The sequence below is a fragment of the Haliotis rufescens genome, unplaced genomic scaffold (genome assembly GCF_023055435.1).
Source record: "Haliotis rufescens isolate VD_foot unplaced genomic scaffold, xgHalRufe1.0.p SCAF_17, whole genome shotgun sequence".
NCBI lineage: Eukaryota > Metazoa > Mollusca > Gastropoda > Lepetellida > Haliotidae > Haliotis > Haliotis rufescens.
The window spans coordinates 19,117,818-19,139,637 of record NW_025963857.1 but is presented as its reverse complement, the minus strand read 5'-3'; the positions used below and the strand labels follow the sequence as shown (position 1 = coordinate 19,139,637).

Below are 21,820 nucleotides of genomic sequence, written 5' to 3'. Positions count from 1 at the left end.
CTTATAACGAATTACGGTTATAAACGAACTAAAATTAGTAGTCTCTTTGAGTTCGTTATAACCGTAGTTTACTGTATGTTCTGAAATAACCAGTGTTAACCTTGTAACTGTGCAGTAGCATGTGTCAGGGGCTCAGATCTTCAAGCCTCACTGTAAACACCCCACATACAAATACACTCATATTACTACCTGTCGTTTACTAGGTCGTTTTCTTTACAGATTTTAAAAAACCCCTGCAAAACTAGAATTTGTCGAATCCCCTAGTAGTGTTGCGTCCCATGGGTGTTGCAGGATCCTGTGGACCTACATTCGCCCTTATTATGATCCTTGGTTTGTCAGCAACAAAAATGTGCTCGTGAGTTGCCAATGTCTAAAACCTATTTCACTTCGGGATTGACTCCCACATTAAGCTGACACACAGTGATATGACTTAACTGGTGCTCAAGGCAGCGTTGAACTCAACCCTTCTCACTTACTCACAAGACGTTCCAAGATCCGATGCATGTGGTTTTGGTTATCAGAACCATACCAGTGTTCGTGGAATTCATGTCAACCTAGTCAGCGAGCCTGACCAGTGTATGAGATGGCTGTCCACATCATCACCCTACCGCCGCCACATCTGTCCACTTCCTGCAAGCAGTTTCGGGCATAGCGTTCCCCGCGACGCCTCCCATCCGCACGGCGAAACATAAAACGTGACTTATCATTGAGCCAAACCTGTGGCCATACTCTGTGACCTTGACACCATTGACGTCGCAGCCGACGATGCAGGCCGTCTCATTGACCCCGTGGAACGGGTCCTCTGGTGCGAATACCTTCAGTGCGTAAACGGTTCCTCGCTGTCTAGGCTGTTATCCTACGCAATCCTGGTACTGCCGTAGTTGTTGAGGTGTCCGTGGTGGTTCCTCCAAGTGAGTGACGAAACCGTATGAACCTGCCCCGTGCTCTAGTAGTGATACGTGGCCACCGAATCTGGGAAGTCCCGTGTTGTCTGATCACCGTTCCACAGTCATGTGACGGTGCTTGGTGCCTTGTGGCAAAACCTGGCTACGACTGAAGATGATTCGTCTGGATGCGTTTTTGCGTTGGGCTTCCATCAGTCGTGGCATGTTTTCGCTGTTCACTTGCTGTAAGATTTTGATAGCATGCAAATGAAAACCCAACGGTATGGCCCAACAAGTGATGTTGCACATGGATGTCATGTTGGTGTGTTTTGGCGCCAGGCTCTCGCGTGGTTGTGTTTTTTACGATTTTTCCATTTTTTCACTAAGTCTCTGCAGTACCTAAATTTTTCCACACAATCGATCCCAATCCATGCAGAATTGACAAATTCATTTTTGGTATTAATTTTGTGTGGATATCGGCATCATATTATATGTACTTTACTACTTTTGCGTGTGTTTTTTTGCAGAGTATATAACTTAAATTTGTGCCTTCTTTCATAAAAGCATGAAACTAGGCACAGTGATAGTTCTTCATGTGGGCAATGTGTTCAGGGGTAAAGCCACCTCAGTTTCTATTTCCGTCGGCCATGGCGCCCATTTTCCAGTTGGTCAGGTCTTTGTTCATTGAGGATGCTTGAAATATCTTTTTCACATTTGTTCTGGATACAAGGCATCGTGTAGCAAACTAGAAACATTTTTGTCTAACTCCAAGCATTTTGTTTCCAGACAACCCCTTCATGGGGACTCAAACCAAGAGATCAGTTCCATGGCCATTTCCATCAGAAGTAAAGACATCAGAGTACAAAACTGACCATTACAATTCTTTTATTGGAGGTTGTATATTGTTACACCATGAATAAATGACAAAACAACACTACATCAACATGAAATCACAACTCTCTAGTACAATATACAATTAAACACATCTCAAGGTGATTTGAAGATGGAAAACAATATAATATTAGACAATAGCACTTGTTTGAAATTATCATCTAAATTGTCTATATAAACTCTAATATGTTTTCACAACTGCTAAATATGTGTTCAATAACTAGTGTTTGAATAATGCTGTGCTGAAAAGACAAACTTGTGTGATGTCGTCAACATGAACAAGAGGTATCTTTGGGATAATATATGAAGTTAGTATATAAACTGATGTATGACTTCTCATGATAAAACATGATATGTCAGAAATGTATAAACTCTACAAAATATTTTAACCTATCAACATACTTTCACTGGTCATGGGACAGTTTCACATTCACCAATCTCATTAAAATCAGATTCGTAATGGGATGTCCTCAGATCCACGTTTAGCGGTAGTGAAAACTAAGATCTGATTTTAATGAGATTTCACATTCACAGACAAATAAGGATTGTTATAATGTGAAACTTGGAATCATGGACACACTAAACATTTGGCGGCCAACCCCTCCTTGCTTCATAGCGCCTTTTATCTTTTTTAATTGGTTTACAAAACAACTGGCCTAAAATTCAATGTTGGTAGTCGAAAAAACTTGCAGACTATTACAGCTACTTCAGAATGAAAAACAATCTCGAAGGTTACACAATCATGGAAGTATTATTGCGAAACAATACCAAAAGATAGTTGATCATGTTGTAATTCATCAACACATGCTCAGAACATAGTCAGAATCGTACAATCGACTCTGCTTTATGCAGAGATTTCTTTTGGACAGAAAGGGTTTTGTTGCTTTATTTATTTGTTAGAATAGAGATTTTTATTCATAATCTCATGGGAGTTTTCATTTCACTCTAAAACAGAGTGGGCAAAAATGTTTTCGCCAAAGTCATTTTATTTTATTTTAAATTTCTGTGTTGTTTTGTGTGTAAACCAACTAAAAACAGTATAAGGCCTAGAAGAAAAAAGCTCAACATACATGAATGTTCACAGCCCTTGGACTGTCAGCTTGATGGAAGAGAGTAGACCTTGGTGGTGAGAGTCATGAACATTGACCACCTTGGTGAAACACAGAAGCACCAGTTTGGTGCTGACAGACCAACGATCATGGCAAATTCAGAATGGGGCTGGAGCACCCTAGCAGGCATAAGAGACCCAAGTCTGGCTGCTATAGCGTCCTACTGCCCTGGACCATTGGGCCATCCTACCTCCATCCATTACAAGACAAGTGAATGTTGAAATAATTTCTCAGCATGAATGATGAGTACTGTCTGATTGCCTGAGTACTAAATGTTTCCATAGTTACACAGATCATAAAAAATAGCATCCAACACATTGAGACAAACATCAATACACAAAAATCTCCTTCCATCTGATATCCCATTGGATACAATATATACATAAAGATATATGTACATGTATTGGATTTCCTCATCTATAGGTCATACATGCAGCATTATAATCAAGGATGACAATGCTTGAAAATATTTGAGATAACAGTTACAGGTGGAGAAGTGTAACAATGAAACTAGATCATAACAACCCAGTTTGCTTCCCAATTCTCGGGTGTCTGCAGCTCCCTTATATATTCCCATCCCCGATAATATATTAGGGCTGGGACGAGTCCGAATTTACTACCCGGGTACCCACCCCCCTATTACCCGACCCCACCCGGGTACCCACTGTTGGTCTCAAGAGTTTAGTACAAAATGTCCGATTGGGCATTTTTTAACCATAGCGCTGGCAAAATGTATTAACAAACATGTATTAAACAATCTGGTCATGCATACACTGAAGTTGACTCAAGTTATATCTTAATTCAAAGATTTGAAAAGACAGAAAGAATGGATGCATAGTCAGAAAGAAATGCGAACATTTGTGACTTGTAGTGTCACCATAGAGTTCTAGATAGTTTTTGTCATAAAACAATATATCACGTGACTAACCACGAGTCCGGGTGGTCCTACTCAGGACCCACCCGGCCTGGGTACCCGAGTTACCTGTCCCAGCCCTATAATATATCCATATAAAGGGGAACCTATGAAACATCGCCACAAAACATTAACAAAATATATATAAGTACAATACAATGAAGGCATTATGGAGGGTCTGGATGGGGTATACTTTTCAGCGTAAAACAACTATAAACAACCATTTGTAAATGTAAGAGTCAAACTTTCATTGTAAAAGATTAATGTAAAATATCTATTAATAAATGCTTTACTTTTTATTGAAATCGTGCTAAAATCATAAAGAACAAGATTTAATGACACAACAAAACCAGTCAGACTTTGGTATTTGCAAAAAACGAATTGCAGTAATGAAACGAAAGCAGGACCAGCTTATGATCCACATTTGCAAAAAGATGATTTCATAATTTAGATTCAACTTGACAGCTTGTCCCCTATTCACATGTTTTTTTAACTAAGCAAAAAGCACAAAGACTAGTGACGAAAGGCCCCTTATTTCACTGACTACTGACATGTGACCTCACCCATCAAGACCCTCATAATAATGGATCTGCTACAAGTACACCAAAGAGCCATCTCACACAACAACGAGCGAACGCTTTAACCACAAGGCTACCTGACTGCCCTATATAGTGTTCAGTAACCTGAAGGCAGTATTATTTTGTGATGGTCATGATCATTATTGATCCACAACCATAATCGACCGCCTCTATGTTTCGGTGGAAAGAGCTTCTGTCCTGAGAGATGAAACTCAGCGGTTCATCCCTGGCAGCGTCATATATATTATAAAGATGTTAAAAGATGGTACTTATTGTTACCCTGCATGGTGCTCAACATTAAGTTGATAAAACAAGGACCAGTTGAATCAGTATACTGCGGCATGGTATCTCAGTTGCCTAGCACTATAAAGAAGGCATTAATCTGTACTAGTACAAGTGCATGCATACATGTCGCTGTATAACAGCAATAATCTTGAACGTGACGTTTAACCCATACACCTCACCACAACCACAATTCAAAGTACATCCAGTTAGGGTTAGTCAATACAACTTCCATACAATTCTCAGTGATAGTCGCTGAAGACCCGGGTTCGATTCCCGACATGTGTACAATGTGTGAAGCCCATTTCTGGTGTCCCCCGCCATGATATTGCTGGAATATTGCTAAAAGCGGCGTAAAACCAAACTCACTCACTCACTCACTCTCAGTGATACTGCAGCAACACCCAAGTCTGGGACACTTTATGTAACTCACATGTACCCATGTGGAAGTACAGTCTTCTGATCTGAGCTGCAAGACATCACTGTCTTCATGGCTTCCTGCACCTGCCTAAGTCAGGTGAGATCAGATTTTATATAACATAGGATCATGTACTGGCATGCTAAATATCGTATTGCTTACAAAGGTAAATTACCATCACCATAATGAGTCCACATCTTACCCCTCCAGTATACATATATAAGTCAAGAATGGTGCTATTAAAAAGGTGAGGTAGACATCAGGTATTTTTATTAAGTGTTAATTTCTGTGACAACAACTAATCAAACTAATTGTAGATATAAATACAGAGAAGGATTTGATAAGCCTTGCTTTTATGATCTTATTGGTAAACTGGTCAAACATTCTAAAAAAAACCAGGGTATTTTATTCATTATCAAAGCTTTCTAAAATGAATGGCATATATTATAGGATACCAGTAGATTTGGTAAATTTCACACAGATGACATCCCCAGCTTAACATGCTTATGGACCTGCTGGAGCTATTGTTACAAAGGATCCTCCAATGACAAAGAGGTTAATGCCCTTGCCCATGCCCTGTAGAAGGTATTGCACATCCTAGTAAGCTTATCAACTGACCCAGTGTCTAATCTCGAGATGAAAGATTGAAGTGGTGGAATATACTAAGACTAGATCAAACACATGCCTATCACAGCCACGATGTCTGTATTACCTGCTGGTCTTTGTTTCAGTCAGGTGTGCAACGAAAAAATAAGTGGTGAGTTTGAAGCCACATCTCCACAATGCCATTTGAAAATGAAATGCAAGGGATGAACTAAGTACAGTAAACTACGGTCATAACGACGAACTCAAAGGGACCAGTAATTTTAGCTTGTTATAATCGTAGTTCGTTATAAGCATATATAAGCAACAGCAAAAGGCTGGGACCAAAAAGACCCATTTGTTGTATCTGTCAGTTCGTTATAAGCGTGGGGGCACGGGTGGCCCAGTCGTCTAAGGCGCCGGGATTGTACCCACCCGACCCATATCATCAAAGAGACCTACACACTGGCCACTATATCATATCTTCTGTTGCATTGCAACTGTTGTTGTTCAAAGTAGTCGAGGTACTGAAGTTCACTTTTATTCAGTGATAAACAACCTGAGTGTTGAGAAGGTGTAAACCCAGCTATTTGTACAAAAAAAACCACCACCCAATGCTTGGATATCATGCAGCTAATTATTTCTATCAACATTTTGTGAGGCCTTTTTGGATACTTTGTGAAATTTTAAGGGGGAGGTTGACAGATGTGACTGAAGATATTACAGATCAAATTGATGTTTTCTTATGTAATGAATGAAAACCTTTTTTGTTCTTGTTACTGTTTCCTTTAGCTTCAATACATCACCTATTTGTTACTAAAATTAGCAAAAATTGTTGATAAAAAAAGTGAATTAAAATTTAGAAAATTTAAATAGAAAGTATATACATATAGAGCACAAAATAAACCTTAGCTATGACAATTGTCTTTCCACATTCTAGTGACCTTGACCTTTCACAAAAGCCAATAAAAGCATGTACCTAGTACAACTGGAGACAACTACTAAGAGATACTATACCCCTAGTTTGGTGAAAATGCTACAGTAAAATATCACTGAGGTCATCAGTTTTTATTTCATAAGTAGTGACTTTGACCTTCAAAATCTGCCATTCATATGCCAGAAATGAGACCCTTCTCATATGAAGTACAAAAACTCTGAAAGTACAGTGACAATGTAGTAGACAAACTGGATATTCAACTGATTTCACATACCTTATTTCAGATAACCTTTTTTCAAAAATAAAAACTTACTTTATAGTAAAAAATACCATTGAGGTCATCAGTTGCTGGTAGGATTATTTCATAAGTAGTGATCTTGAGCTTCAAAATCTGCCAATCATATGCCAGAAATGAGAACCTTCTCATATGCAGTACAAAGACAAGTACAGTGACTATGTACTAGATATTTAACTGATATTTCAAAAATAAAACCTTACTTCATTTGTTAATGGTGTGATGAACATCCTCCAGACATTTGAAATGTGTCCAATGGTTCTGAAGGAGAAGAGGTTGTCATAACAATTTGCTACTTCAGCTATTCTAAAGTTCTGAAAATCAATGTTCAGTAATTCTGAAGAAGGGTTTGTTTAATTTCAGTGCCAACAGATGGACAGACAGAACCATGACACATGCATATATTGAGGATGTCAAGGTGACCTGAGGACAAAAGTATATTAAAATGTCTGTCCATGAAGTGCTACTTTTCTATTCTTGTGTCTTCAGAATCTAATATCTAGTGTAGTGTTTATCACGAATTGCTACTTTCCTATTCTTGTGTCTTCAGTGTCTAATATCCAGTGCAGTGTTTATCACAGGGGTCCGGAAAATTTAAAATCCCAATCGGACATTTGAATTTAGGCCACGCCCCCTTCAAATAGCGTATTGTAAGATGACTTTTCACACACACATTACAAGTTGTTACGTATTCATAATATGATGAATTATGAATTGTTTCAATTTAAATTGTTTAATTCACCGGACAATTAATAACAAATAATATCATTTTAGATATACTTCGAAAACATACGTTTGTTTCTGTTATAATAACGATCTGTTAACGTAGTGAATGGTCTAATTAATATTCATGAGTTATATTCATGAGTCTGCTCAAGTGTACGCGTTGTAACATTTGGATCGAGACTATTATCCCATATTTGGTTATCATGTGACCTCACGGGAAAAAAATATTTTAAACTAAAGATTATTTAAAAACAAGATGATGCAATGATCAATGATGCAAGGTATTTATGTACAGTTGTAAACACCTTTCACTCAAATTAACAAGATGTTCTCAGTAATTAATCCTCGATTAATCAGTGTCAACTCAGTTTATTGCCTATTACAGTGATTGACTGGTTGGACTATCATGTAGGTACGATGTATTTACAGCAATCAAAACAAACAAAGCTTGTCAGTGTAGATAATCTTCATTGTGTTACAACTGCAGACAGACACTGCTCAGTCTTAACTGTTGATCATTTCCGGTCAAAATTTAAGAATGTCCGGACAATACTTTTGAAAATGTCCGGACAGAAAAATTTAAATGTCCGGTAAGCAATATTTTAAACCGGACATTTGAGATTCCCAATCAGACATGTCCGGCGCATATGACGGTTTCCGGACCCCTGGTTTATCACAAAGTGCTACTTTCCTATTCTTCAGTCTTCAGTGTCTAATATCCAGTGTAGTGTTTATCACAAAGTGTTACTTTCCTATTCTTGTGTCTTAAGTGTCTAATATCCAGTGTAGTGTTTATCACAAAGTGCTACTTTCCTATTCGTGTGTTTTCAGTGTCTAATATCCAGTGTAGTGTTTATCACAAAGTGCTACTTTCCTATTCTTCAGTCTTCAGTGTCTAATATCCAGTGTAGTGTTTATCACAAAGTGTTACTTTCCTATTCTTCAGTCTTCAGTGTCTAATATCCAGTGTAGTGTTTATCACAAAGTGCTACTTTCCTATTCGTGTGTTTTCAGTGTCTAATATCCAGTGTAGTGTTTATCACAAAGTGCTACTTTCCCATTTATGTGTCTTCAGTGACTAAAATCCAGTGTAGTGTTCATTGCAAAAAGCTACTTTCCTATCCTTGTGTTCAAGCATCTAAAATCCAGTGTAGTGTTCAATGCCAAAAGCTACTTTCCTATTCTTGAGCATGTTGAGTCCCAGTGTCTACAATCCAGTGTCATGAAGTACTTCCCTGTCTGCACCCACAAAGATTGATTTATAAGTTGACTTTACATTTTGTTTGTTTTAACATAACAACCAATCAGAGACCTCGTACTACTGAGTAATGGATATTTTAACCCTGTGTGAATTAAAAGCATGGCTCTCATTAGTCAGCATAATCTCACTGTAAAATGACTTATGTACCTCACTGGTGCATTAGCAATCTGCTCTCCATAATATTTTATGCCTGTAAATAATTTCATGAAAATAAAATGACAAAAATCGCAATTTTTTGGGGGACGAGCATATCGTAACATAAATTACGCCAAAATTGTAATGGTTGGCATCTCTGCAGATTGTATGCCCAGGACCATCTGAGCTTCTCAATGATGAGCAACCCACTGCCCCCTGGGCTACGCAACCAATGCAGAGACAAACAACAGTGATGATACCACTCACATCTCATGCACAACTTTCAAAATATTCTACAAAGATCAATATCACATAACACTATCAACTTTAACATAACAAGATGGACAAAATGTTCGGGACAGATTCTAGCTTCTCCAATATTGCCACCACTGGCAGTGAAATATTCATATTGTCAACATTTTGGGGTATAACAATAAACACAGATATCTAATTCAACACATTGCTTTGGCATACATTTTTTTAACTGAGGAACACAGTAAAATGGAAACATTTGTATCGCGCAGCACTATGTTTTCATGCCTCTTATCATATATCAATAAACAAGAACAATTAACAAAGATAAAAAATCTGCATCATTGTTAATTTATGTTTACAAATATGAACTTTTTATTGTTTTGCACTTTATCTTGTTATAAATGTATAAACATCTTCAACCACAAGAAATGTAAAGTGTATCAAAATGTGCTATCTGGCTCAAATTTGTCATGGTAACTTATTGCATAAGTAGCAAATTTACATGTCCTACAACAATAAAACCCAGAGCGGGAACGTCCTCAACTGTCAGACAAACAACACACATTGAATCTGTATTGTCAAGCTCTATCCTCTAGAAACAAGAGGTTTAAACACTCAATAACTACTTTTTTATATCACTTTATCCACAAGTCACTTGTGTCTTAATTAAACTAAATGCTAGCTACATGTAAAATCTCAGTGACACAAACTCCATGATAAGTTCTATCATTGTTAAAAGTCCATTGTTAAAGAGTTCCATGTGAAAATTTGAGAACCTACATTCAATACCATTCCTAAAAAGGTAACTGCGTTCAATTGGAATCACAGCTCCAGTAAATCATCTTTACATCATTTTATGAACAGAAATATACCCAATGGAACTTATATTTATAAGACATGGGAGCCAAAATAAATACCATGTCCAAATGAAAAACCTACAAATTTCAAAAATATTTTGACGAGAACCATATTTGCAAGATGTGTGACGCCACAAGTCGGGAAGATGTACACATGGTCCACTGGTCAACACACTGGTCAACTCACTGGTCAACACACTGGTCAACATACTGGTCAACACACCGGTCAACTCACTGGTCAACACACCGGTCAACTCACTGGTCAACACACTGGTCAACACACTGGTCAACACACTGGTCAACTCACTGGTCAACTCACTGGTCAACACACCGGTCAACTCACTGGTCAACACACTGGTCAACACACCGGTCAACTCACTGGTCAACACACTGGTCAAAACACTGGTCAACACACTGGTCAACACACCGGTCAGCTCACTGGTCAACACACTGGTCAACACACCGGTCAACTCACTGGTCAACACACCGGTCAACTCACTGGTCAACACACTGGTCAACTCACTGGTCAACACACTGGTCAACACACTGGTCAACTCACTGGTCAACACACTGGTCAACACACCGGTCAACTCACTGGTCAACACACCGGTCAACTCACTGGTCAACACACTGGTCAACACACTGGTCAACACACTGGTCAACACACCGGTCAACTCACTGGTCAACACACCGGTCAACTCACTGGTCAACACACCGGTCAACTCACTGGTCAACACACTGGTCAACACACTGGTCAACACACTGGTCAACACACCGGTCAACTCACTGGTCAACACACCGGTCAACTCACTGGTCAACACACTGGTCAACACCACCTGAGCTGACACTACTACAGGAAGATGACATACCAAACACTCAATAGGATCCTGATCGATAACACTAACCTGCAGCAGTAGTGACTTTGGTGCAAGCATAAAATCTTGGGTAAGAGAATGTGACTTGTTGTCATCATCATTCAGGTAGCTGAAGTAAAATCCATAACAAAATTCCTTCTACATGGTAAAATCAGAACCAACCGCCCACACACACATCTCAGTCTTGAGGGAGAGACATTGTTTCTGTAAACGAAAAACAAGAACAATAAACTGATGAGACACTAACGGCATAATTGATGACAACTATTTCTGTTCGGCTTGGCTGTATACCTGCAACACTACAGCACACATAGTAAAATCCCAATCCCCGACCCCTCAACACACACATGAACACACGAATATTGACACATGAATGAACACACACACACACACACACACAAACGCACACACACACACGCACACGCACACGCGCACGCGCACGCGCACACACACACACACACACACACACACACACACACACACGAACACACAAACGAACACACACACTAACACACACACACTAACACACACACACGCACCACAACCACCACACACACACACACCACCACCACACACAGACACTGCATTTACGGGTGGTGATGGGACTTTTACCATGTATATTGAATTTTGTTATGCATTTCACTTCAGCTTACTTTTGGGTCATGGAACTTTGTACAACTATCCTAAATCTTCATCATTTCAGGTCAGAATAGACCATCTTTTCCTGGTCCCAAAGGAGCTTCCGCAGAACAGCATTGGGCATATGGAGAAGACAAACTTGGTAGAACCTCTGGTTCTTGGGCTTATTCTGGACCACACAGCGCCATGAGTTTGTAATCTTGTTGTAAGCTCGTACACAGTGAAATGCATTGCCAATGTCAAGGTCACCAACCACCAGCACGTCTTCCCCATTGTAGACTGCACCCTCTATATGCGATGCATCCGTCATTGTGCACATCCCTGGAACTCCACCTTTATTACACATTGGAAGCCAGTGATCGTTACATGTGGAGTATATTTCTGTGCCGCAGAATTTCAAGCTGTGACCAGAATGCATTGCGCTTGGACATTCAAATCGACGAAATCCACCAAAAACGTAAATGTCCTCATCAACTGTTACGGCTCTCGCGTCGCATCGTCTCTCCCGCATGGGGCAGACAGACACCCAAGTCTCAGTTCTAGTGTCAAAACATTCCACAGCTTCATAAAACTTGCCAACTGTGCCACCTGCAATAACATAGATCTTCTTCCCCACAGCGGCGTATGCTGACCACACTCTTTTCATTGTCATGTCAGGAAGGGACTGCCACTTGTTGGAGAATACGTTGTAGGTTTCCACGAAGGTCAAGGGATCTGTCATGTCATTGCTGCCACCAATAGCGTAGATGTTGTCATCGACGGCCACCAGCCCGAAGCCAACACGTGCATGTGCCATAGGTGCACAAACAGTCCATGTGTTAGTGTTGGGGTCATATTTCTCACCAGTGTTCAAGATCTGACAGTGACGATCTCGTCCTCCAAATACATATATGGACCCACCTGGTGACAGAAAAAGAAGTCTGTTACAATGTCACATGTACAGTTTAGAAGAGATCCGATCACAGTATGACCCCACACAAAACCTTAAACAATATCAAGGCAAAAAGGGTAGCTTTCAAACTACCTAAAAGAAGCTTTCAAACTACCTATAAGAAAACAGAAAAATACATGCCCAGGCAGGGTTTAAAAAACATATGTATGTACCCAACTCCTCTGGTCAGATCAGAGACATACTAAAGAGGGATAACTACGTCCCAGAAAGAGTATTTCTGCACATATTTCAAGTTTCTATAAGAATACTGTATTCTGTTGAATGAAGTGTCAACTGTCTAAAGCTTTCCCTTCTCGCCCTAATGTCGTCCTGTATTACCTCCTCTCCACTCCCTTGGTATGGCGTTGAACAACAAACCAACCAACCCTTGGTACACATTTATCCCCACAACATGGAACCAGGGGGTGGTGGTAAGAGGAGAGATGGGGACTTCCTTGTCAGTGGCCTAATGTCGTCCTGTATTACCTCCTCTCCACTCCCTTGGTATGGCGTTGAACAACAAACCAACCAACCCTTGGTACACATTTATCCCCACAACATGGAACCAGGGGGTGGTGGTAAGAGGAGAGATGGGGACTTCCTTGTCAGTGCCCTAATGTTGAAAATATATGTTTAACCTGATTCAAATGACAGCAGAAATCTTCAAGGACCCTTGATCCTCCATCACCTCTAACTTCTAGGGCTGGGCCGAGTCAATACTTATTACCTGGGTACCCGGCCCTCTATTACACGGCCCTACCCGGGTATCCGCTGTATGTCTGATAAGTTGGGCACAAAATGTCTGATTAGTTTTTTGGAATTGTTTTACTGAAGCCCTGGCAAAAACTTTTCAGATACACTCATAAAATGATCAGCGCATGCATGCACTGAAGTTGACTGAAGCTTCATCTAATTCAAACATATAAAAGTCAGAAGGAATGTGTGCGCAGTCAGAAAGAAATGTGACCAATAGTGTTTGTTGTTTAACACCGCACTCAGCAATATTCCAGCTATATGACGGCAGTCTGCAAATAATCAAATCCAGTGACTGACATCATGAGCATCGATCCATGCAATTGACATATGATGACATGCATCAACGAAGTCAGCGAGCCTGACCACCCGATCCCATTAGTCGCCTCTTATGACAAGTATAGTCACCTTTCACACCAAGCATGGGTTGCTGAAGACCTATTCTACCGATAATCACGGGTCACGACCAATAGTGACTTGTTCTGTAACTATGAACTTACAGTGAATTGTTTCATTAAACAATATATCAAATGACTAACCATGGGTCCAGGTAGTACTGTGGGTACCTGGGTCCTACTCAGTACCCACACAACCCGAGTACCCGAGTTACCTGTCCGAGCCCTACAACCTTCCAGTACTTATTCAGTCTGTGCCAAACACTTTGAGTCTACTCGCTCGAACTTGTGTTTGGGATTACTTTCAGTAGATATTAGTCACAGTATATGGACTAGTACAAGCTGATCTTACTAGACCATCGGACATTGTACACTTTGGACTTCGGACTTGTGGATAAAGCAGCAGCCTGCTGATTATCTCCCCTGATACCCTGCTCAACTGTCAATGACTCCTAAATCAGTGGTTTGGTTGTTTGTTTGTTGTTTAATGCCGCACTCAGCAATATTCCAGCTACATGACGGCGGTCTGTAAAATTGAGTCTGGAACAGACAATCACGTGACTGACATCATGAGCATCGATCCACGCGATTGGGATCAATGACATGAATGAACCAAGTCAGCGAGGCCGACAACCTGATCCTGTTTTATCCCCACACAACGACAAGCATAGTCACCTTTTATGGCAATAATGTGTGTACTTATATTGCACTAGACTCCATACACAAGGTGCACCTTCAAAGCGCTAATATTATTACCCCAGTCAATGGATCAGTGTGCACTCAATGACAGTCTCAGCTCCAAGGGGAGAATACAACCTAAGCCGCCTTATCAGGTGCTAGAAAGTTAACAGTCACAATACCATCTCGTCCTGCCAGGTACCAAAAATACTGCTGGGTGAACAGAGGCATATTTTGAGCAAAGTCACTTGCATAATGTGCTGCATGTGCTTCAGTGTGGGGTAGAACAGAAGCCCAAGAAACTGTCAGGAATCAAACTGTCACCAATCCAACTACCGTATTCGGCGTAATAAGCGACCACGGCAATATTTGCTAATATATTGGCTCGTGAACAATCCCAATTAGCACCCTTTCCCATTGATCAGTGTACACAATTCTTATTTATTCGCGTATTATATGCACTCGTGTGTTATATGCACCCTTAATCTTTGGCAATTAAATTCTGGAAAAATATATCTCTTGTATATAAACATTTCTGGCTGTCAGCATAAACCACGAAATTTATCTTTCAACTCAGTTTTTTTTCCGACAAAATAACATTCTGATAAGAGCCCCCTATTTCTAATTTTGAGAGCGCCCTGGGCGGTATTCTCCGTGACTTCACCTGATTTGTGACCTGTGTGCTGTGCACAGGACCATGTGCCACTGTTATGGTGTCTTTGAACAAGGGACCATGGGTGCAATGAAGATGACCGAAACCAATAATCATGTATAAGAACACTAACCAACTTCAACCATTCCGTGTCCGGTACGAGGGCTGTTCATGTTGGGCAGTGAGATCCACTGGCCAATGGTAGAAGTGCCTTGATTGTAGATTTTCACGCAGTTGACAGTTGCTTTGACTTCAGAGTCATCACTATGACTGTAAAACATGTCATCCAAAAATTAACATACCATCATACACATACCATTTTAGTCAGCTTGTGAAAAAGAATTGTCTTCTGTATATTGAAATGTAAAATGGTCGTGTTCATGCACACATTGACTGACCAACAGGACCTTTTAGTGGACTTCGTGCATATTCATGGACCTAACCTCCCTTCGAGGCCGTTATTTGCTGGGTCATGAATATTCATTAATTTTGCTAAAAGGTCCTGTGACTGACCAAAATCTCATGACATGCAAATCAAACAAGTCACCAAGGTTGATCACACGATTCATTTAGCCAGATCTTACAACTTGTATAAGTTGCAAAGGACTGAATCCAAGATATACATCATACTTGGTACATATAAACACAGTCTTCAGATAACTTTTTGAGCGATTAAGTTTTTACTCAAAGGTTTTAATTGGGTAACCAATATTTTTTCACTTATCTATCTATTTTTTCACTTATCTATCTATTGGGTTTTTTCCCAAAATGAGTAAGCATTTTGAGATTTAAAAAAAAAATGAAACAATGTTTTAGACATTTTAGATGTGTATAACGGTTCTAAATATAGGCTTGGAAATTAGCTCCATTGAACACATACTAAAAAAAGCTTCATTGGGTATTTACGTGTGCTGTTTTAAAAAAATTGGGTGTTTCATTTAATGCATGTGTTTTGGTACACAAGTTAATTGAAAGTAATTGGGTTTTGAATAGTTTGGGGGGGTATTTTACGTAAATATGCAGCTAATCTGTAGCTCTGTATAACCAGTCAATATATATACTGTGGACTTCAGCAGAGAAGACATGACAGAGTATTTTGGAAAATACAATAAATAGTTAAGAAAATGTGTAAGATACTATCTTTTCAACTTCAAAACCTATATTACTTACTCGGACACATTTCCTTCTCCCCCACAAGCTAGGAGAACACAGCTGAATCCCCTCGGACGCAGTTCCGTTGCTGTCTGTCGAAGATCCGTGATCAGTTTTGGCAAGCATAAGCGATTAAGATCTGGACTGGGATCTTCAAATGCCTCAAGGAAACTCTCCGATATCTGGGCAGCACGTACACATCTTGTCACTGCATCAGTTATCTCTGCCTGATGACCTTGGACATCGAAGCGAAACCACCGGATGATAGCATCAAGGATGTCATCCTCTGAGTTGATGACAAGTGTGTCCCTATTGAGTAGTTCTGTGACAGCCTCGGCCGAGAGGCTGAGGAACTCATCACAGAAACTTACCTCCCTGTGGTAAAATCATAGATAAGAGGTGAAATGGGGTTTAACATCGCGTTAATTGCACTTATATAGCGACGTGTGTATGTGTGTGTGTGGCTGCTTGTACTAGTCCAGACTGATGCCGATTTATAGTGCTAGCTCAGAGATACCATGCCGCAGTTTAACATGAATACCCCACTCAGACACAGTATACTGACTCCGAGCCGACCAGTCCTTGTTTTAGCCCCTTAATGCCGAGCGCCAGACAGGGTAACAACAAGTACCATCTTTTAACGTCTTTTGGTATGACGAACCCCGGACCTTCCTCTCTCCGGGCGGACGCTCTACCACTAGACCATGAAGGCGGTCCCAAAAATTAGAAGTGCATCATGACACACATTACTCAACTTTTGATTGGATACTTGTACTTGACTGATTGAATGCAGAAATAACAGTATTTGATGTTGCTTTGGAACAGACAGATTTTCAACTTAATTTCAGGGTGAAATAAACATGTTCAAAGTTCATACCTTGACCTTTCCCATGTATGAATGGCAATTAAAATATGAATACTGTATTTCCTCTATTAGATGCTGGACCTCCAACACATGCCGGCCTCTCCTTGATGTCAGGTCATATGTTGTTAAAAACATAGAAGCCTAAAAGATGGGCTGGGTCTCTATGCAGGCTGGGTCCATTATTTAATGAAATAAATTATCCCCATCACATTAACTTATGGCATATAATGATTACTCTCATTCACTTCTAGTAAAGTACTAGTATCTCCACGTGGAAAGGGCATGTCAAGGGTATGCAGTTTAAACTTCACGATATGTGCCAGAATTTATAAGAGTAAATGCCATGCTTCTAATAGACACTTCTTTGGAACGCAAACATTTTTTCATGATAAAATATGAAGGCAGGGAGCCATTATGTGCTTACTTCTTCAAATTTTGAGTTTACTAACCCAAACTTGGCTTTTAGAATAATTTTCAGTAGATATTTAATGTTATTATTATATATGGGCAATTATTAGCCAAATTTACCAAGCCCAACAGAATTTTACCAAACTTAGGCTTTGGGTTAGTGGACAAGTCTCTGGGTGTAAAACTGACCTGAAGTGTTCATCCAGGTAACGGGTTACTTTGTGGAGGAGCCAGCTGCAGGTGTATTGGGAAGAGAACTCCCTGATGCCGATACAGTTGGTGGGCGTGATGCAGGTGTCCAGGTAGTCACAGCACAACACCTTGAGGTCATTCAGAAGGAACAGGTCCGCTGCTTGTAGGACATCTTGGATGGTGTCAGGGCATAGGTTGATCTCAGCAGTGTACAGGAAGTCCAGGATCAAGGTGAAGGTCACCATGGTTATACTGACAGATCCCAGGTTGATCACAGTTTTGCCATTTTCTGTCTCTGTTGCCTCACCATAGTTGAACAGTGCTCTGAGAATGGAACACAACAGTTGGTGTTTCTAGTGACAACAGCTTATTTCAATACGTATTATTGTTTGTTATGTATTAAGCATGTGTTAGATGTTGAAACATATTTATCTGAGAGCATATTCGTAATTTCACGAGTTACACAACATTGTTACTACTGAACAAACTCAAGAAAAATGGCAACCTGTTGACAAGAAGAGCAAGTGTGACAGCTTTGCTCATTGGCTTTTAGGATGTGTGTTTTCCTTATTTAGAGTTTGATTTTTCTATTTCTTCCGAAGACGATTTCTGTGGGACATACAAATCTATGATTAATATCTAAGCAGTCAAAGACAGCTAATCCTTTACAATCAAGTCACATATGTAAACAGCTACAGTGCATGTGTGAATCGATGCATTTTGTATACATATTTATAACAGTAATTAGTAGCAGTCCTTTTAAAGAGTTCAAGGTGCGATTTCCCATTTACAAGACTGCACTAATGTAAGTTAAGTTCGTATTTAGCTGACTGCAGAGTGCAGTCGGTAAAATATTCCACAAACATAACTGTAGATAAAGCATATATTTTAAACACTAGCACTGAAGAGTCAACATGAACAACCATTTACATGGACACAAATAAGTACGACCCAACACTGGAGATCTAATTTAATACATATGTCAACATCACAGCATGAATATACAATCGTAAGTAGGTCTAAACAAAACAGGAACCCTTTTTACTTCTTTCTTTGAACTCAGTATCTCAGGCACCATCATGTTGACCATGAACGCTATATTAAACAATTTCTGTTCACATTATCGATCATAGGTAGTGAGACAACACTACAGATTTCAATCTTGTTATCATTGCATATGTTTCACTTAAAATTCTTGTTCTCATGGATACCTAACCAATAGCCTTGGTCTACCTTTAGAATACTGAACCACCAACCTTTCAAACAGTCAAACACGTCACAATACCCTTTGACGTAATTTGTGATATTGTGTTTCTAGATACACTGTTGAAACAATGCCCTGTGACGTCAGGGGTCATCGAGTGTGCATAAGCTCTTCTCAGTGATCTATTATCTCTACACACAATGTACATGAATAAGCCCAGCAATGTTGAGAGTTTTCAATATTTCCTTACAAAATATAGCCTGTGACGGCACATTTATAGCAGGCGCCAGTTAATGAAACCATTTCTCTTTTCAATATATATTTTTTTTCGCGCTCAACATATTTCATCTAGATAAATAGATTGTAATGGGAACTAATGTGCATACTTTATTTTTTTATTCAAAAGTCTTTATCATTATGCACAGGAATGCAGTTTATTAGGTATGTTTTTGGGTTGAACACAACTAAATGTCAGTGGTCTGATCACTACCTATCTATCTATCTATCTATCTATCTATCTATCTATCTATCTATCTATCTATCTATCGTGGGACTTCTTTCGCATTGAATCAATTAGACTTCTAATGACAAGGATGGATATGAGACTTTATTAGCTGTGGAGGAGGTCTCAGGGGGTAGTGCCCTCTTCTAATTCAATTTCAAGCATGTGAGCTGTAGGCACAAAATGTGCAAATACATGCACTTGTCAGGGTATTCTTGAATATTTTTTTCACATTTTGCCACATTTACACTGTATTTATTCCTCTCACAAAAAATGTTGTGTGAGCAGGAAGTTGTTTCATGTCAAATGTTTTTGGCTACAGAAAACTGTCACTGAATTTCCAACCAAGCTACTTTCACTCACGAAACTTCGTCAGTAATGATTCACCCTGCCTCAACTGCCTCACCCGCTTGGCATCAGTAGTCAGCGCCTATACCTTCCTAGTTCCTTGATATGATGCACATTTTTCCTTACACTACAGTGTTCTACAAATTATTAAAAAGCTGTCATTCATACATACTCATGAACTCAACGTCTGATACCTGGAGCCATTCGCGCCATATTGGCTCATTCCTTGCTTCTTGGTATATTGTAGATTACATAATAGGATGAGTATGCCAAATGGCATTGGGATTGCTTGTAAGTGTCTGAAGGCTAAAATCATGAGACACCATGACTACCCATAACCTTCGTAAGTGTCTGTCACCTTTTAAACCCTTTCCATTCAGGTCCGTATAGTCTTTGGCATGACTATGTAAATTTGCACTAAATTTAACAATGTGGACGTAGCTCAATCAGTTAGCTGTTGGGCTAACAATATGAATGTCGTGAGTTCATGTTTAATGGATTCTAATAAAAACTGGTTGCTTGTCTTTGAGACATGTAAAATATGGCAGAGATTGTCCATGTCATCCTATAAGTTGTGGTACTTTATTCTAAAGGTGCTTATCAGGTGTTCATTGTTCTGTATAGGTCAGCAGATTTGTGAACGGGTAAGCTATTACTTCTACTAGGCACACTTTTTTGGATTTCTATTAGTGCTGGGCACAGGATCAATCTCACTAAAATCAGATCTGAGTTCTCGCTACCACTAAACAAAGATCTGAGGACATCCCATTATGGGTCACGTCAGAACGACTTTTCATCTGACCAAATCAGAGCGTCGCTTATCAGATCATGAAAGTGACAGTTGGAATGTGTTTTTTGATCATGCAACCTCGAAAATAAAACATACCAGGTATTCCAGAATGTTCTTTTGTTGAGTTTTTAAATTTTTTAATCGGGTATATGTCAAAATATGTTTGAAGCGTAGTCGCCAGTTTGAAGCTCGTGACATAGAGCTCGATTAAGCTGCCTTCTGATTGGTTAATGTCGACTTCTTATCAGTCATTCCATTGGTTGGTCAAAGTTCGCGAAAGGTCGGTCTGAAGAGAACTAAGATCTGATTTTAATGAGATTGGGCAGAGGAAAGAACTTGCATTTCCAGCTTGAGGTAGTAGCTCAGCTATGCTAGGCTCATAAGTTAATTTAATTATCCAACACTTTACCATGAGACCACTGCGCTATCATAAATAATTTGAGCTTGTTTACTGAGAAATCAGCGACCGACTGTTTACCTTGAGGCACAAGGGCGGTAACATTTGTCCACTGAAAATCTCAAAAACTGAACACAAACTTAAAAACTGAATTTCCTCTAATAACATTGATATAATTTGTTAAAAGAGGAGAGATAGCTAACCCTAGCTCACAACTAACCCTAAGAACCGTAAATGAGCACCTAACCCTTACTATGGTAAGGGGGGTTTTGATTGGCAAAAGGTGCCCAACCCTAATGATCGTGAAGGGTGGTTTGATAAGAAAAGATCAACTAATCCTAATAATCAGCAAGGGCTACCAGTATAGAGTTTGTTTGGCCTAATTACTCCAAATGATGAAAGTGGCACGCAAGATCAATGAAGCGTGAGTTGAAGCCGGAGCAAACTAAAGCTATAAGAGCTGATAAAATGCCCCTTTGAAAACTGCAGTCTCGTGGACAGCCAAGCAGAGGGGTCAGCAAGCAAAAAGAATATGTCAGAATGACTAAACTTGGGTAAAAGAAATCTACCTGAAGTAGTGACTGGCAGCCGACAATACATTCTTTTGAACGTGTTTTTTTTCTTCACCGATAACAACAATTGCATCACATAGATGTGCATTGTGTCTGTTGTCATTCAGAGCCAGTAAAAGCTTTTGTGCGTGTAAATGACAAGAAAATTTTCTTGCATTTTGTTTACATTCTCCAGGAGGCCACCGCGACGCCATTTTGAATGTTTAGATCACGTTTAATCACAAATTGTAACGAGATTTCCTTTCCAATCAAAGAAAATTATTATATTACCGGGATGACATACATAATTTACGTAGGGATTAAAATAATAGCTTACATTAAATAAATGTGCTCATTACTATTGA

At 39.6% G+C, this 21,820-nt stretch overlaps 1 protein-coding gene across 2 annotated transcripts; it reads right to left on the bottom strand.

Annotated features, from left to right (window-relative positions):
* Window positions 1-10,550: 10,550 nt before the first annotated feature.
* LOC124138004 (gigaxonin-like) lies at window positions 10,551-21,670 on the bottom strand. 2 transcript variants are annotated; one of them, XM_046504509.2, is made up of 6 exons: window positions 21,474-21,670; window positions 17,661-17,987; window positions 16,217-16,573; window positions 15,180-15,316; window positions 11,652-12,537; window positions 10,551-11,202 (listed from the first exon to the last, which is right to left on the bottom strand). In XM_046504509.2, exons 1-5 carry the CDS (start codon window positions 21,668-21,670, stop codon window positions 11,693-11,695), a joined length of 1,863 nt encoding a protein of 620 aa, XP_046360465.1. In that variant the 3' UTR covers window positions 10,551-11,202; window positions 11,652-11,692. The 2 variants fall into 2 exon arrangements, with proteins under 2 accessions (XP_046360465.1, XP_046360464.1); XM_046504508.2 differs by lacking the exon at window positions 10,551-11,202 and having other exon boundaries at window positions 11,465-12,537.
* Between the last annotated feature and the right edge of the window lie 150 nt (window positions 21,671-21,820).